The sequence below is a fragment of the Coturnix japonica genome, chromosome 15, assembly GCF_001577835.2.
Source record: "Coturnix japonica isolate 7356 chromosome 15, Coturnix japonica 2.1, whole genome shotgun sequence".
NCBI lineage: Eukaryota > Metazoa > Chordata > Aves > Galliformes > Phasianidae > Coturnix > Coturnix japonica.
This window is the reverse complement of record NC_029530.1, coordinates 7306185-7323572: the sequence shown is the minus strand read 5'-3', so window position 1 is coordinate 7323572 and position 17388 is coordinate 7306185. Positions and strand designations below refer to the sequence as shown.

At 41.3% G+C, this 17388-nt stretch overlaps 1 protein-coding gene and 1 long non-coding RNA gene across 3 annotated transcripts; one reads left to right on the top strand and one right to left on the bottom strand.

Annotated features, from left to right (window-relative positions):
• Nucleotides 1–44: 44 nt before the first annotated feature.
• KLHL22 (kelch like family member 22) lies at nt 45–13302 on the top strand. 2 transcript variants are annotated; one of them, XM_015878075.1, is made up of 7 exons: nt 45–155; nt 6121–6373; nt 7048–7213; nt 8253–8971; nt 10116–10308; nt 11224–11457; nt 12140–13302. In XM_015878075.1, the coding sequence occupies exons 2-7, from the start codon at nt 6147–6149 to the stop codon at nt 12515–12517; spliced, it is 1917 nt and encodes a 638-aa protein (XP_015733561.1). In that variant the 5' UTR covers nt 45–155; nt 6121–6146; the 3' UTR covers nt 12518–13302. The 2 variants fall into 2 exon arrangements, with proteins under 2 accessions (XP_015733561.1, XP_015733560.1); XM_015878074.1 differs by having other exon boundaries at nt 6104–6373.
• LOC116654133 lies at nt 8971–16383 on the bottom strand. Its single transcript, XR_004309078.1, has 3 exons — nt 16308–16383; nt 11191–11974; nt 8971–9084 (listed from the first exon to the last, which is right to left on the bottom strand). It is a non-coding gene; the product is annotated as an uncharacterized LOC116654133 (long non-coding RNA).
• Between the last annotated feature and the right edge of the window lie 1005 nt (nt 16384–17388).

Sequence of the window (17388 nt, the reverse complement as noted above, 5' to 3'; positions counted from 1 at the left end):
CATACAGTACAGCCGTACTGCGCAGGCGGAGCCGCCCAGCGCCGCTGCCCGGGGACGCCGCCGTGCCGGGCGGGCTGGTCAGGCGGGGGCGCCGCGGTTCCGGGGCGCATGAAGGCGGAAGCCGCGGGCGGAGGCTGCCGCCGCCGCTGCTTTGGGTAGGTGGTGGGCGGCGGAACTGGGTGTGGAGGTGGAGGGGGAGCGAGGGGGCTGGGCTCGGGATGTGGGGCTGCTTCGTCCCGGCACCGCGGGGTATGTGGGGTGAATGAACAAACCGGGGCGGTGTGTGGCTCGGGCCCGAAGGCGGCGGAAAGGGAAAGCAAAAGGAGTGTGTGCTTGAAGTGCCCTTCACCCGCTGTCACGGGTCACGAAGCGATTCCGTGAGCGGGGAGCGGCTCCAGGTAGCATCATCTGCAGGGAAAACTGCGTTGTGGTGTGCAAATATGTAAGTGATGGGGAACTGACAGCACAATAACACGGGTCCTTGAAGGAAAGAAACAAACATGGTGAGCAGTGCAAATGAATTCCTGTTTAGAACGGAAAGCAGAGCTGCAATGTGTTGGAAGTGCCCTCCGCTCTCCACCCAGTCACTGAATTGTCTTTGGCACAGAACTAATTACTTCTTTAACGTTTTTTTGTCTTCTGTGTACTTCAGGCAATTAAAAATGCATGATGTGAGTGAAGTAGTTCAACAAAGCAGCCTTGCCAACTTGCCCGGCATCTCCAGAGTCCCCCAGCACGTACCATTGGCTGATGAGCTGTGTTTTGGCATAGTAACTGTGCTGCCTGATTCTATGGGAGGTTTACAGTTCTCTGTAGACATAAACACTGAGGACAACACTTCATCCTCAGTCAGGAGAAAGCTGAAGCCTTAATGTAGGCTGCTTGGTTTGAGGATGGGCAGGTACATGCTGTCCAAACGTAGCTGTCCCTTCCTCCTCCAAACACAACAGTTCTGTCCAAACCAGAAAGTAGGAAGAGAAAAAGAATTGATGAAGCCTCCAGAGAAAGCATATTATCTAAATATGGACAGATTTCATGGAATATCTTGCCATATCTATGTTAAATGAGATGTTTTAGTCTCGCTGTGTGTAAGAAATACGTTGTAAAAGGCATCGGGAGGAGAAAAAAACCAAACATTTGCTTCTGAAAGGAATGAATATCAACATTTGTGAGACAGCATCATTTGCAGAAGCTGTTTCCCAAACTACACCTTTAGGTTTCCTCCCACACTTCAAGCATACTACTAATGCTAGAAACTGAAAATGACTCAGAAATCCAGCTCATGGGATGTGCTGGCATGTCTGCATTGGTGACTTAAAGAAGATGGCGTGTGGAGGCCTAGCAAAAATGTAACTCCCATCACTGAGTGCTCAGAACTAACGCTGAGATGCCACGTGGTAGCAGGTGCTTAACCCTGTCCACACAAGATGGTATATTCACATTTCTTACATTGCAAACTAATTTACAAATACCCATTGCAAATCGTGGTTTAGTTGGTAAATCATTCCAGTATTTGCACTCCAGTTATGCAGAACAATAGTTTGGCTTTTCAGTTTACATTGTTTGTGGCATTTCGTCTGTTTTCTCAGCTAATTGGCTCGCACCCAGCTGCCTCCCCACTCTACACGCTCCCTGACTAGTTGATTTATTTGTTCGCATGCCCTCTGCCCTGTTGAATTCTGGTACCTCGCCAGGTTCTGCCTATTCACATTTCCAACCCCTGAGAGTCAGCATAACTAGCATTTTGTTCTAGTCTTATATCTTGCTGTCTCATATCAGGCTGTCAGCTGAAGCCTGGCTTAGATCCTAATTCTTCCTACTCCTCTGGAGACATGGAGGTGTGGGAAGCCTTAGGGCATGGATATTACATTCCCTTTGATGCACAGAGTGAGGATGAGAAGGTATATCCCATAAACTACAGGTACAGAATTCAGACAGGATAAACAACAAGTCTGATGGTCAAGCACTCAGTTTTCCATATACCACAAAAGACAGATATTCTGCACTTAACTGGACACAGCTGTCAGCATCCTGACCTGCTGTTTAAGTTTTCCTGCTTTGAGCAGCAGATTGGACTAGAGACCTCCCAAGGTTCTTTCTAGCCTGAATTATCCCACAGTTCTAAGAAAGCGTTGGACCCCCACCAGGCTTGAACCACCCGTCCATATGGCAGCAAGCTAAACAGGATTAGGATACCCGACACCAGCAAGTTCTAGTTTATTTTGGGCACAGCTGATGCAGAAGAAAATATCACAAACTGTGTGAGATACCTCCTCATACAGAGATATAACTGACAGCCAGAAGCAATTCAATACAAAAATGTCTGAGTTTCCATAGAAACTAACTTGGTTACTCCCCCTCTTGTAACCAAGCTCTCAGAACAGCCCACCACCCTCACCACACACTAGTAAGTATCACTGTCTGATCTGGATGCTAGTCATAGAATCCAGGGCTCTGTTGTACCATGCAATATCAATAACAGATTTCAACGTGCTTAATTATCAACAGTCTGTTTAAAGCACTGATCTCAGCAAAGTGTAAAGGCTTAATATACCTAAACTGACATCAGGATGTACCCAGAATATGCTCAGACCCAGCTGCTGGAAGGTGCATCCAGGTATAACACAGATTATTTTGTAGGGAAACAGGACTTTGTTCTCAGTCTCAGGAAGTTTATTCTGTAACCAGATAAATTGCCACTCCCCAGCTTGGTCTTTACTGGAACAGTACACAAACATCTTGGTGTTACAGTCCCATACCACATCTATTTTAGCATACCTTCAATTTTCGCTTTCCCCATTCTAGTTGAGCTACCCCACTCCTGTACCTTGTGTTCTTAAACAGATGAAGTTTTTCAGTGAGCACAAGAGCAAGTCAGCATCCCAGTCTCTCACCATTTTTCCACTTGAACGATCAAGCTACAATGTATTCCCTCAACTCTTCCTGTCCCAATTTCAGCTTCCTCTTTCATAGGAGGTTCATGTATGGTCAAGAAGGAAAACTAGTAAATAGAAGGTTTTCTGCAGCATGCAAGAAATTGAACCAGTTTGTTCTGTTCCTTCATTCACAGCTGTACCTCTTGTGCTACACTTAGCCCTTTTGTTCCTCTCTCTAAAGAGAAAACGGAGCAAAATGCAGATTTGAGATGGGGTCAGATAATGTACGGCTACAATAAAGTCCCTTGTCAGTTTTAAGATTGACAGCTGCTGACAAGGCACAAGAATTCCTAGATCTATTAGCAGTGATTCCCTGCACCCAGCTGGTACACTGCACATGAAATAGCACACTTCCACTGTTTGGGCTATCAGAATTTAGGCAGTAACAAAGGCACAAAACACACTAGAGAAAAACTGCAGTTAGATCACATAGTCTGCAAAGAAAGACGTTGTTGTGCTAACACTGATACCCCTCCATAGCAACTCCAGTCTATATTTAACACAGTAGAGACATAGATAACATTATCAGATAACCAGGAGCACTGCACTTAATTCAGAAAGCCAGAATACTAACCCAATTTTCCTCCACCCTCACTCAAGCAACCACTTTCCACAATTGTACCCACCCAACCCCCAGCTATTATGAAGCTGAGGACACTCAGTATATTAACTACTTGATTCCTTCTGGCCATCCCCCACTCACTGTTCAAAGGCAGGTAGGCAACAATCCACACAAATCTCTTATATGTATAAAATTAAGCTACTTCTACAATACATGCCTTTGCTAAAATCTGTTGTGCAGATGCAACATCCAGTTTAGCTGTAGCACATCAAATTTCTTCTCTAGCCTCACTTCCACCTACACCGACACACACTAAGGCTGTATCAAAGATCATGCTGTTTTCTCTACCCAACAAAAGTCTTAGAACTAGAAAACATTTATTACATGTACTTCTGCTTTTTGTTGCAATTATTTCACTCTTTAGAGGCTCACTTTGATACAACTCCCTAATTTGTTGAAAAGGTACATTTTTTGGAGCATTAACCACATTAAAACGCATCAACTCTGTAAATGTGGTTTGTTTGAATTTGTTCCTCATTTGGACAGTATCTCAGCCTAATTTGTTTTTGCTGCATTTGCTCTCTTAGTGACTTTCTGATCAACATCTAGTAATGTTCACTCCTTCACTTGCCTTTCTTTTAATATTATCTGTCTTGCCTCAATCTATCACTCATATTTCCCAGAGGCAAATAAAATGATACAGTAATGTTTTGTCTGCTTCAAAGGCAGTGTTATGGTTTTGCAATTTGGTTGGTGTTGGTATTCCACATCAGAACACCATGCCTAATAATGGGAGTAAAGGGGACAAGTTTTTTTTTCTGTGGGCTGCCTTAATGGGCATGTGGGGTTGCTGCCCGGCTCCCTGCGAGGAGACAACGTGGTCAGAGCTTCCTGCCTTCCACAGCTCNATCGGTGAGATTGGGGACTTGGTATTCTCTTTGTTGAAACTCTCTTGTTGTTGTTTAGTGTTATTAGGTTATTAAACTGCCATTCGTTCTCAGATCACCTTTTTTTCTCCCTTATTTTTTGTTCCTGCTGCCCCGGGTTTGTGCCCACTGTCCCGAAGTGAGCTCTAGAGAGAACTCCGTGACAGGCAGTCATCCTATTTCTAGGAAAAACATCTACCTGTCATGAAAAAGAATCCATTATTCATCTCTTCAGCTGGTGATAGATAGCTTCCCTGTATAATCAACGTCAATGTGCTTCCTAGAAGGCAGTTTCATCAGTTTCTCTTCGAAGCTCGTTGCCCTGGTTTTGCTGGCAAAGAGCAGACATGCATTAATATACATTTGCAATTTTTTTACATCCCACTCAGCAAGCAATGCCACCAAGTTTCCTTTTGTTTTGGACAGCATAAGGTGACTTCCTTCAGGCAGTGCAATAACTGTTTTCATATTTCTTAGTGCCATCCAGACAGCTTCTCCCTCACTGACCATGCACAGAATACCTCGCCATACTTCAGGAAATTTCTAATGCAGCATTCCCTGTCTATGGCTGGTACAATTAAACAGTGGTTTCATCTCTTCATTGTTTGGATTTGTTCTGTTTTTGCTTTTCTGACTGCTAATAACCCTTTGTGACTGTCCCTCACGCCACTAAGCTATTTCCCAGAGCCACTGGAGGAGAGGCTGCTTTAAACAGCCATGTCAGCTAAGGTATTTCCTTTTGCTAACATGTTGTTTTTTGAGTGTCTGCTCTGATAACGAGGCATAGTCCATCAGATCTAACTGCTGCAACTTCTCACATTCTTCATAGACACTGGAAAGGGTAAATTACAGGATGCTAAGAAAGGAATCATGAGATTTTGAGAGCTAACCACGGGCATGAAACAGTGACTTCCAGCCAGCTTTTCCCCCATATGCTGTAAGGACCTTCCTATAGCATCAGTGGCAGCAGTATGAGATAGCTCTCTGCAGAGCCTACACTAAAGGAAATATCCCCTCTGCAGAGACCCACAGTGAAATCAAAAGGAGTTATACAAGCTAACTTGAAGTCAGCACAATAAAGCTCACTGAAAGCCTGTAGTTTCAGATGGTATTGTATAGAATGGAACTGTGCTCAGCTAAGGAAGATAAAGCAAAAAAACAGGAGAGAATGAAGCTTTCAGATTCTATGGTAAAATATCAAGAGAAAGACCAAAGGTCCAGTGTACATTGCAACAAAATTATTTGAGGATATTAGGCAATGTGGAATTTGGCAGAAATTGTGACAGATCTGCTGTTTGTTACAAATGTTATAGAAATGCAAGGGGAAAAAGGGGTTTGGCAATAGGTTGGGAAGTGAAACTACGTATATATCCCCACATGCAACATACTTTTGGACTGGAAAACCAGGAGTCAAAAAATTGTTAATAATGCCATGTTCTGCCAGTTTGATATGTTGATGTATCCCTTTTACTTTTAGTAAAAAAATATATATATTATATATATATAAATATATATATATACTTTTAGTATCATTCAGGATAATTTCTCTCAGGAAGAATTGTTTTTGATGGTTCCCATTTGACTGAAGAGTTGGTTTGATTTATTTACTGTGATAGATGAGTCAGACGACCATTTGTAAGCAAAAGACACAAACCTTTGCTGATTCTGTTGTCTCACAGATTTCATTCTGCTGCAGCTTTTGGCTGAGCATTTCTGTCTGGGATGGCGGAGGATCAGGAGCTGACTCAGCCACACAAAGCTCAACTCGAGTCCTCCCTTCAGCAGCGCACCAGCAACACATACCGCAGTGCAGAGCACTCTCAGGCTTTGCTCAGTGGCTTGGTATCTCTCCGAGACAGCAGCATCCTCTTTGATGTAGTTCTTGTAGTGGAAGAGAAACCTATTGAGGCTCATCGGATACTGCTAGCTGCATCTTGTGACTATTTCAGGTACGTTTTCAGTACAGCAGTAACAAGCATGTGTATGAGCATAATGCAATACTGCAACTTCCAAACCTTCTGTTAGCACACTGCTTCCAAATGTAGAATTAGATCCATAAGGTAGAGCTGAATGGGTTTCAGAATGCTATGAATGGCTGTACTCATCTCTCTGTTATGTGTCTGTAGAAATAAGGCTCCTGTTAGTGCACCATGAGCTCACTGAATTCACAGCCTTAGAGGTACTTGGAGGTATGTAAAGGGGAGCAGCTTGCTCGCTTTAATTTTGTAAACAAATAAATGTAAAGGCAGTCCGGACAAACCTGGAAGAACTGCTCTAGCTTAAAAAATCTCAAGTTCCTGTTTTTCTCTTCCCCTATTCCTACAGTATCTGCCTTCACCCACTGCCTATCCACATGCACTGTGTCTGTATTTAAATTCTTCCACTGCAAACTGCACCTTTCAGGTGGTCTCCACTGTTTTCCTGCAGAATGAGAGGTATTACTTTCTTAGGTCCTGAACATCTGTGCTTTTTGTATCCTTGGCTTAGAAAAGAGGTAATCCCAAAGAAGTGTATGACTAGTGTATGACTAGGATTTATCTTTTAGAATATTTGGATATGTTTTGGACAGCATAAAATAAGCAAACTGAATGTAGTTTCAGTGAAGTTTTTTTTTTTTTTACAGAGGAATGTTTGCAGGAGGACTGAGAGAGATGGAACAAGAAGAAGTTCATATTCATGGCATCTCCTACAACGCAATGTGTAAAATCTTGAATTTCATTTATACTTCTGAGCTGGAACTCAGTGTGAACAGTGTACAGGAAACCTTAGCCGCAGCCTGTCAGCTTCAGGTGAGGTGCTGGGAGGTATAATGAAAAAGAAGCAAGAAACAAAAGCAAGAATGAAAGAAACAGAAAACATGGCTGGAGGGCTAGGGAGTGAAATAGTGTGATTCCAATGAGAAGAATTCCTTTGGGATGCAGTAACCACTGGAAGGGCTGGAACAATGAACAAGTGCTTGTAGGTCTGATCTGTGCTAGTGGTTTCATCACTTACAGATCATTTTGTCTAAAAGATTATTTTATGAAGCACTCGCTTTCACTGATCAGCATATGAAAGCTTCCCTAGGATAGAATACTACACTAGGATAGAATACTACACCTATGATAAAGGACAGGGCGTGCTGCTCAGAAACCACTGTGCTGCTTAAACCTGCCAAGATCTACCCCAGATTGAGTCCACAGGCATATAACCTTACCTGACCTCATCACTACCACTGTGGTTTCTGCACGAAGTGCCTTTTGCTTTCAAGGCATTTTTTTTCCTTCGATTTTTCCAGCAGCTAATTGCTGCACAGTATTTGGTACTAACCTTAAATTTTCCGGTACTTCGGTTGGCTACACACTTAGCACCAGTTTGTTAGCGGAGGGACTATTGGTCAGTTTTACTTTGCCAGTTGTCCTCCTGCTTGATACAACTTCAGATAATACTCAGAAGACAGCACTAAATGCTAATGTTCTTCTGAAATGGCTTTCCATGCTCTTGAGTGATGTGGATATTTTTGTTATAGTTACAATCTGTGATATAGCGTGACTATAGTGCTCAGAGCACAACTGAAGGAGCTGCTGTTGCCATGTCCTTCATGCTTTCCATTTCCATAACTGCTTCTGAGGCAGCCTGCATGTCTCATGCTAACAGATGAGGCAGCCTGTTCAGTATCCCTTGTGCCCCAGAAGATGGGTGAACACTGTGATCAGACTGTGAGAAGAGCGTTTTTCTTGTCAACATTTTTTTACAGTATTTGGAAGCTTCCTGTTCAATGCTTCTGTCATCTGTATCTTGAATGTAAGGCAAGTAGTGTCTGAAATTAAAGATCTCTTTCTCTTGCAGATTCCAGAAGTCATTAAGTTCTGTTGTGATTTTCTAATGTCCTGGGTAGATGAAGAGAACATCCTCGATGTATACAAACTAGCTGACCATTATGACTTGAGACATTTGAGCGATCAGCTGGACTCCTACATTTTGAAGAACTTTGCAGCTTTCTCAAGGACACAAGCATACCGACAGCTACCCTTGCAGAAGGTCTACTCCCTTCTCAGTAGCAACCGTTTGGAAGTTAACTATGAATTTGAAGTTTACGATGGTGCACTTTTTTATCATTATTCTCCAGAGCAACTGGAGACAGATCAGGTCTCCCTGATGGAGCCCCTTAAGCTACTTGAGACAGTTCGTTTTCCTCTGATGGAACCCCACATCCTGCAAAGGCTTCATGACAAATTAAGTCCATGTCCTTTAAAAGATACAGTCGCAGATGCACTAATGTACCACAAGAATGAATGTCTTCAGCCAGTGCTCCAGAGCTCCCAGACACAGCTGAGATCAGAGTTCCAGTGTGTAGTGGGATTTGGAGGGATGCATTCTACTCCATCCGTTGTTCTCAGTGATAAAGCCAAGTATCTGAACCCCCTGTTGGGAGAGTGGAGGCACTTTACAGCTGAACTAGCCCCCAGAATGTCCAACCAGGGGATTGCTGTTCTCAATAATTTTGTATATTTAATTGGAGGAGACATCAATGTAAGTGGTTTTCGAGCAGATTCAAGGTGTTGGAGGTAAGATAAGGATAATCCTGCTATTCTCATTTCCACCCTGTTGCCCATCTCTGAGTCAGTAAGCCTTTAGCCCAGTCTGTATGCTTGCTGGCAAAAAAGATAGGAGCCTCTCACTGAAAGAAATCACAAGAAATATGGAAATTAGCATCATAGCAACAGGAAGCTTCCAGCAATCCTTATGGAACAAAGCCAAGCTGATTGGGTAGTAACAGCTGCTTATTCAGGAGTATTGCATACACAACCATTTCTTCTTTGTTGGAGGAAGTAAAGTATTAAAGGTTTGGGAAATGTTAATGAACTAGAATTCTCCAGAATCCTAGACTGTCTAGATGCTCTTGAAATGAGATTTTCCTAAAGTCCTCTGTGTAGTTCTCGTCCCAGTATGAAGGGATTTAGCTACCAGAAAGAATTTGTACATAAAATGCTGTTAATAGTTAATTATTGAGAAAATGCATGCACAGTAGCAGCGTTCCAGGGTCTTCTTCGGTTCTGTGCCAGAAAAAAATGCACTGGAGAAAGGAACAGTTCTAAATCTTGATGCCCATTACATTGCAAAAGCAGATATAAACCCTTGTGATTTTATAATGTAATCTTCTTTTCTAGTTTTAGTGGAATTGCCCTGATTTCATGCTATGCATATCTTCACTTCTCTGTCAGCTGTCACTGTAACTTCAATTTCCAGATTAGATAGATACTTTTATCTGAAAATTAATCACGAGGCTTACTTGAAACAGCACATATGTTGGGAAAAAAAAAGAATCAAAGAAGCCATGAAATGCTTATGCACCCTCTTGATGTCTTGAAGATCCAGATTCAGTCTGTGCATCTGCAAGAATGTTCTGCCTTGTAGAATGGCTTTATGCTAGCAGAGATTTTGATAAATAATCTGAAGGCATTTGTAAGACAATGGAAAACCTAGGCTTTTATAGCATGATTGTATCAGCTGAAATACGTCTCATAAAAATAGACTAAAAAAACTTTGCTAATAATAAAATGCTAACAAGGCCATATTTCATCCCACTTACAGCTGAGTTTATTTTCAACCAAAGACAGTTCAAAAACCCCACATGTGTAGCGCTGTGTGTATTCCAGCAATAATTCTGTGGATTATGAATCACTTTCTTTGATCCGATTCTTTCACAAGGTATGACCCACGACACGACAAATGGTTCCAGATCCAGTCCCTACAGCAAGAGCATGCTGACCTCAGTGTTTGTGTTGTGGACAATTACATATATGCCGTCGCAGGCCGAGATTACCATGAAGACCTGAGAGAAGTGGAGAGGTATGACCCTAAAAGCAACACTTGGGAATATGTGACACCTCTGAAGAAGGAGGTAAGGAGTGCATTAGCCACACGCACTAATACAGTTCCCCAGTTCCTAATTTCATCTTTTTGGTGCTTTTCTCATGCATAGCTTTCATTTTGCCGATAATCACTTGGGAAGCAGAAGCTTCTGTATTTAAGATAAACATACCAATAAAGAATAATAACAATGTATAACTTTAATTTTGGTGTTTAATGCTTATTTTTCTTGTTTTCTTCCTGTTTTCCCTTGCACCTCTGTTGCATTAATCCTTAAAATCATTTCAAATTGAACATGTAAGTCAGGGAACTTCCCATTCCTCCTGGGATATGTAAGCCATGAGTAGTACAAGCTTCTTATCTACAGTCCTGATAAGCATGCTTCATTCCCAGTTAGAAGAAATCATCAAATACTAGGAAGGTACCATAGGATCACAGAATGGCTTAGGTTCAAGGGATCTTAAAGATCATCTAGTTCCAACCCCCCTGCCATGGGCAGGGTTGCCAACCACTAAATCAGGCACTAGATCAGTTTGCCCAGACCCCATGCAGCCTCCACAACTTCTCTGGGCAGCCTGTTCCAGTGCCTCACTACCCTCTGAGTGAGGGTACATCAGTTTCTATATACTATTTAGTTCACAGACTAACAAGTAGACAAGGGAGAGAAGTAATTATATGGATGAGTTTCTAATTAAGAAATAGTAAGGAATGACAACCCACTGTAATTTTAGAAGTTTGGAAATTCTGGGGTAATTAATTTAGAAATTCATGCTTTCAACATAATCACCTTGAAAGGAGTTGGCTATAAGAAAATAGAAAGTCCTTCCAGATGTTAATATCTGTATAACTATAACATAAATGTCACTTATTTAATGTCTATTCCATACTTTGAAACTGGGAGAAATACACAAACCTCGAACTCTTGCTTTCCCACATGGTTATGCAGGTATATGCACACGCTGGAGCAGCACTGGATGGGAAGATGTATATTACCTGTGGGAGGAGAGGAGAAGATTATTTGAAGGAGCTGCAATGTTATGATCCAAAGACTGACCGCTGGGAAGTTTTAGCAGATAGTCCAGAGAGACGTGCTTGGCATGGGATGGCTGCACTGCTGGGAAAGCTCTATGTAATTGGAGGAAGCAACAATGATTCTGGCTACAGAAGGGATGTTCACCAGGTGAGAGCATATCATACCTCTGTCTTGGAAGAGTCTGTTTCTTACAGATGCTTGCACACTGATGTCTTACTCCTCCTATGTGCACAAATAAAACTGCTGAGCAACAGCATCAGCTCTCTTCCACTTAATTGCAGAACTTGCCATAATTTATTTTCTGCTCTCTTGAATGCATTATCTAAGCATTAAAGCTGTAGCATTTGAGATTCATGTAAATTCTAAAATATCTTTGCTGAATGACATTCAATCCCATGCATATAGCCCATAAGTAGCACATCAGCTGAGTTTCCTTTACCTTGCCTTCCCATATGCATTTTTTCCTAGGTTAAGAACTTTGGAATTAGCAGTGTACAGTCGCAGGACAGGATTTGTTAAGGATACATTGGAAAGTGCTGTGAATGGATTGGATGGCAATTGTATAATGCAATAAAATGTACAGTACCTGATGGGCAGCGATGACTGGAGAATTTTCTTGTGTCTCATTCTGACTTCTGTAACTGCTCAAGACATGAAAAAAGACCTAAAAATAAAAAAATAAAAATAAAAAGGAATCGCTTTGATAAAGCCAATGAAGGTAGCAAAATTTAACCTAGTTAAAATATACCTAAGTAGCTTGCCGTACAGCCAGGCTCTGTCACTAAGATCCAAGTTCAGTTTGGGCTAATGTATTTTTTATTTTTTACAGGTTGCCTGCTACAGGCCAAGCACTGATCAGTGGACAAATGTATGTCCGCTTCCTGCAGGACATGGAGAGCCTGGTATTGCTGTCTTAGACAACAGGATCTATGTCTTGGGAGGCAGATCCCACAACAGGGGAATCCGCATGGACTATGTCCACATTTATGATGCAGAAAGAGACTGTTGGGAGGATGGACCCCAGTTGGAGGATGATATTTCTGGGATGGCTGCCTGCGTCCTCACCTTGCCCAGGGCTATTTTAATGGATACAGAGAAATGGTTCTCAGAATGGCACACAGACCGCATGAAGTATCACCTTGACCTTCCGTCAGAAGTTATGAGCGTATCAGACTGGGAGGAATTTGATAATTCAAGTGAAGATTAAAAAAATGTAATATTTATTTTTTGCCAGTAGTTGAGGAAATTAAGTCTTGAAAGAAGAAAAAAATAATCACAAAGATTTTATATGTCTTTCTTATATCCATAAATATTTAAAAGGAATAAGTATTTAAAAGTTTGAAAAATAAGTGTTCTGCACAAAATGACATTTGCTGTCATTATCTGCTCATCTGCAAGTGTTTTGCACAAAATGTCACTACGAGTCAGTATCTTCTTACCTACCAGAAAGCAGGATTTTTAAAGTAACCACAGAACTGCCATTTCCTCCCCGATAAAGTAGGGGGATTCTTTTCCTTTGAAGGAGGCTTCTCTCAACTTTCAGCATGGACAGAGAAATAAAGAAGGCACAGAAAGCTCAGTTTGACTGGCTTCTTTCCTTCCAGCTTTTAGTGTGAAATAGCTTTCTGAGTCTGGGGAGATTTGTTTTTCCTAGTAATTACACCTTATAGCAAGCCTAACATAGGAAGGTAAGAACTAACATCTCCCTCCTGTGCCAGGCGTCAGACAGCTTGATCATTTCTAGCCAGACTGAACATACAGAAGCAGGAACAGTAGTAAGAAATCTGAACCTTCATCTCATCTGGGCACGCAGCCATCCTCATAACTGGGTTAGAGTCTGTGAACCAACACCCACTCCTGAATTTCTATACTACAGGTGCTGACAATGCAGCAGAAAGAAAATTTCTAGAAATAGCTCTTTGTACAGAATATGGCAATCTCATCATTCAGCTGTCAGACACATTTCTTCACAAACATAAATTAATTAATAAACCTTTGTCAGAACTTTTTTTTTTTCCTTTTAACTACTGTCACAGTTTTCTTAACCATGATGTGGAATCTGAGAGATGGAGTTCAATTAGATCCCATGTTACTACATTATTATCAGTGAAGATACACCTGGTTGGGGAATGGGCCTATTTTTTATTCACTCTTTTAATATGCACTTTACAGAAGGATAAAGAGTGCAGATATGGGTTTGCTTCAGATGAGGAAGGTAAGTAATAAGCAGATAACAGGCAGTAGTGGAGATGTCACTTATCCATGACCCTATGGTAGCTGAACTAATGACAGGAAAATAACAATCACCACAGCTCAGAAAGAGAAGACACAGAAAAGCCTTTGTTTAGGAAGCCTAAATGATTCACTTCTGACTGTCATTTTGCCTGACAGTAGTTTAGAAACTGCTTTAAAGTCCAAGCTGTTGTGATACATGGACATTAGGGGATCCCTCCCACCTGGAGGGGCAGGGACTAATGGGTGCCACCAGAAAATCATGAGAAAGAACCAGAAGCCTTTAAAAGTTCTAGCAGTAGGAGGGCTGCAGGAGGAAGGGTGAACCCAAAGAGATGCTCAGGAATCATCACATGACAAATAATCATTGGCCTACTACTTCAGAGAAGCGTTCCTCCATCACTTAGGGATATTTTGTGTAGGGGGGGGGGAAGGATTTCAAAACAGATTTGATTGACTCCACAATGGCACATTGGAGTCATAAAGCAGGAAACCCTATACATGAGCTTCCTCAGAAAATCCTTTTTGATAATAAACTGGCTGCTACACTGCAACACAGGAGCCTGAGGTGTATTCATCTTTAGCCTACAGAGCTAATTTTAATATGTAAGAATTCAGTGCAGCTCTCACATGTAATGACAGATCTATCTCTCTGATGTTGACATCACAGAAACACTCCTCCCATACTGCAGACACTGCTGTGGCAATCTGTTGTGCCTGTACGCTGACCAAGTGATTCCAGACTCCTAGTGATACAAGCCATGTTCTAGACCCAGATGTTCCAGCTAACCCTGGCACTTAGCACACATCTACCTGCCCTGCTTGCAGTGTGCTTCACATTTTAACTAGCATGTCCTAACAGACTAGTAATAAGCAGTGTATTCCAAGGGAAAATGGTTTTTCACCTCTTTCGTGATAATTAAAAATGGGATCATTCTTTGTCTGGCTTATTTTCCTATGTATTCCACTAGAGGGCATTATAGTTTCATAGTTTCATAGTTTCGTGCAGGTTGGAAGGGACCTTAGAGATCATCGAGTCCAGCCCCCGGGATTCGAGCCTCTGTGTAGCAGAGTGGCATTTCTACCACTTGCGCCACAGGGGGGATTCGAACCCCGGGCCCCAGTGTTGCAAGGTGGCGTCTTTAACCACTGCGCCACCGGGGCACACGGCATTACTTACTATTTGAAATAAGCTAGGCTTAAATTGTGCAGGGAATGCAAGATGTAGTTATTAAGACATTATTATTAATGTCATGAGGAAATTCACACTTCTATTTTTTTTTCCACCCTTTTCCTATCACTCCTCCAGAGTTTGGATACTGATCTTTCAATAATCAGGAGATCCATTTTTCTACCTCATCAGCAGATGCAATTTAGTGACTGTGTTATTTATTAAACATTGCAGTTGGGTACCGTGCAAAGCAAATCAGTACATGCATGCTTAGCATGCAGTAATGAGGAAATAACCTTTCCTTAAAACACATCATATACCTTAGGAATGTTGCATTTCTTTTTTTATTATTAAAAAATTTATTTATTAATAAAATATTATTATTTTTAAGGTGCCAGTGTAATACATTCACATGACACGAACCAGTTCTATGAGCAGCTGTTCTGTACTTTGATTTGGTAAAAACAAATCTCCATTTGCTTTCACTCCCAAAATTTCATCTGAGCACAATATGACAGTTAAAAGTTACCATATGCACTATCTTAATTGCATTCATTTTGCTTTAGTGAAAACACAAGCACGTTTCCTTTAGGTCAAACCATCCTAATCATTTAGCAGTGGCACAGTCTAGTCTTTTCAAGCCAACACACAGGCTAACAATAATTAAATTGCTTTGTACTAAACTTATATCTAAACCATATGAAGAGCTTTATTGTTCTTGCTCAGTGCTGCTACCCACACAAGGAAACTGCAGGAGAGATTACAGATTGATATGCTGAGGTGTGATTATTATTGATCTGTTATGGCTGATACTTCAGGAGCTTCATTAGTCTTCATTAGTACACCTAAACTTCGTGTTATCTCAAGGAAAACATGCTCTCATAGGGATTTCAGGCTGATTCTGGGCTGGATTTTTTTTCTTATTTTAATTAAAAATTCTTCTAGTCTCCCAGATATGTCAGTCTCGTACCTCACAGTAAGAAGCATCACAAGGCACTGCAGAGAAATGAATGATGAACTAAGAAAACTTTACATTACTTCTGGTCTATAAGACATGAGCCAAACAGCTCTTCCAGAACAGCATGACCACAATACCAAAGCTTTAACAGCCAATACACTAGGAAGTCCAGAAGAACAACAGCTTGGTTTCTTGATGATCTGTTTTCCTATTTCCTGCCAGGACAGAGGTAAAGCTATAGAAGCATATTTGCTAGATTTGTAATTAGTGGACTTGTATCCTGAAGTATTTTAGGCTTCCTTATTTGCACAAGTGATTGTAATCACTCCAGGTTTTGTTTCTAAGTGATTTCACTACTGTATTTCTTTTCCAGCTGTCTACCTCCAAATGCACCATATCCTTTCCCACTTCTTCCTCATTTCAATTAGGATTGTTCATTTTGCCTTGGAAGCATACCCAGTTCTTGATTTGAAAGAAATAAGGATTCTCATTCTATACCCTTGATACAAGGTTATTCCCCCTTACACAGGAGCCAGCCACATGCACCATTTATTTGGCATTCAGCACTACTGATGGGGGCTTTTGGCAAAAAGACAAAGAAGCAGCTGGGCATGGGGTAGGAGGGACAGCACTTACTCGAGGCAATATTCTGCCAGCTGAGTTTGTATTTTATTAGTAGCTGATGCACTTCAACAGATCCCTGTTTCATCAGTTGTGCTGCAGCAAATATTTGGCAGAATATTCTGAGGGCAGAAGCAAAGAGCATAAGCACAAAGCGCATAACACAAAGAGCATAAACATTATTGTATAATAAAAAGGTAAAGTGGCACCATTAAACAGCCCTAAAAATTCATACATCACTCGTGATGAGAGACAAGGAAGCTGCTGCCCTGTCTTACCTAATCATGGTAACAAGCTTGAATATATCACCTTTTTCTTTTAATGTAAATAGAAGATGGGGTGTTTTACCCATATAATCTCACCTAGTTCAACCACAACTATTGAAAGGGGAATGACCTTAGAGATGCACACAGCCTGCACAAGCATAAGTCAAAACAGGTCATTGTGGCAGTTCCTTCCAAACTGAAAACCCTCCTGTGCTCAATATCTTTTAAGGAAGGGAAGGTGGTTGTGCTGATTCCTCAGTCATCACTCGAGCCCTCTGTAGTACTGCACTGAAACTGGTTTATAATCAAGTGCTATTTATTCCTGACATGTTTCAACTCTTTAGAGATATTCACGCTACTTACCATGAAATGGAGGCAAGATAATTACATATTTGACTTACTTACATTTGATTTTTATCATACTATAATTAAACTCAATAAAATACAGCATGAATTTTTATTTCCTTTTTGCATACCACATACTACTGATTCTGCTGCTAACTTGTGGCTTTTGTAATTATTTTTAAACATTATTTGGCTTGTTATTTCAAGTACTGTCTTGTTGTTTGGCCACAGCCGCACAGAAAATGATTCAAACACATTCAAATGACAAACTAAAACGCAACAACCTTCGTTCTCTACTGTAGCCTATTTAGCTGTGCTTAAAATGACCCTCATTGGCAGATAAAAGTACTTAAACCAGAAGGAATGGATCAGTGATACGTCTAACAGGTAAGTTTCCCTAAGAGAAAAGAAGTTTGCATGGATGTGAATTTTCAGATGGAACTATTCATCTCTAGCCCTATTGTTTTGCTTGTGTTGCTCTGCAT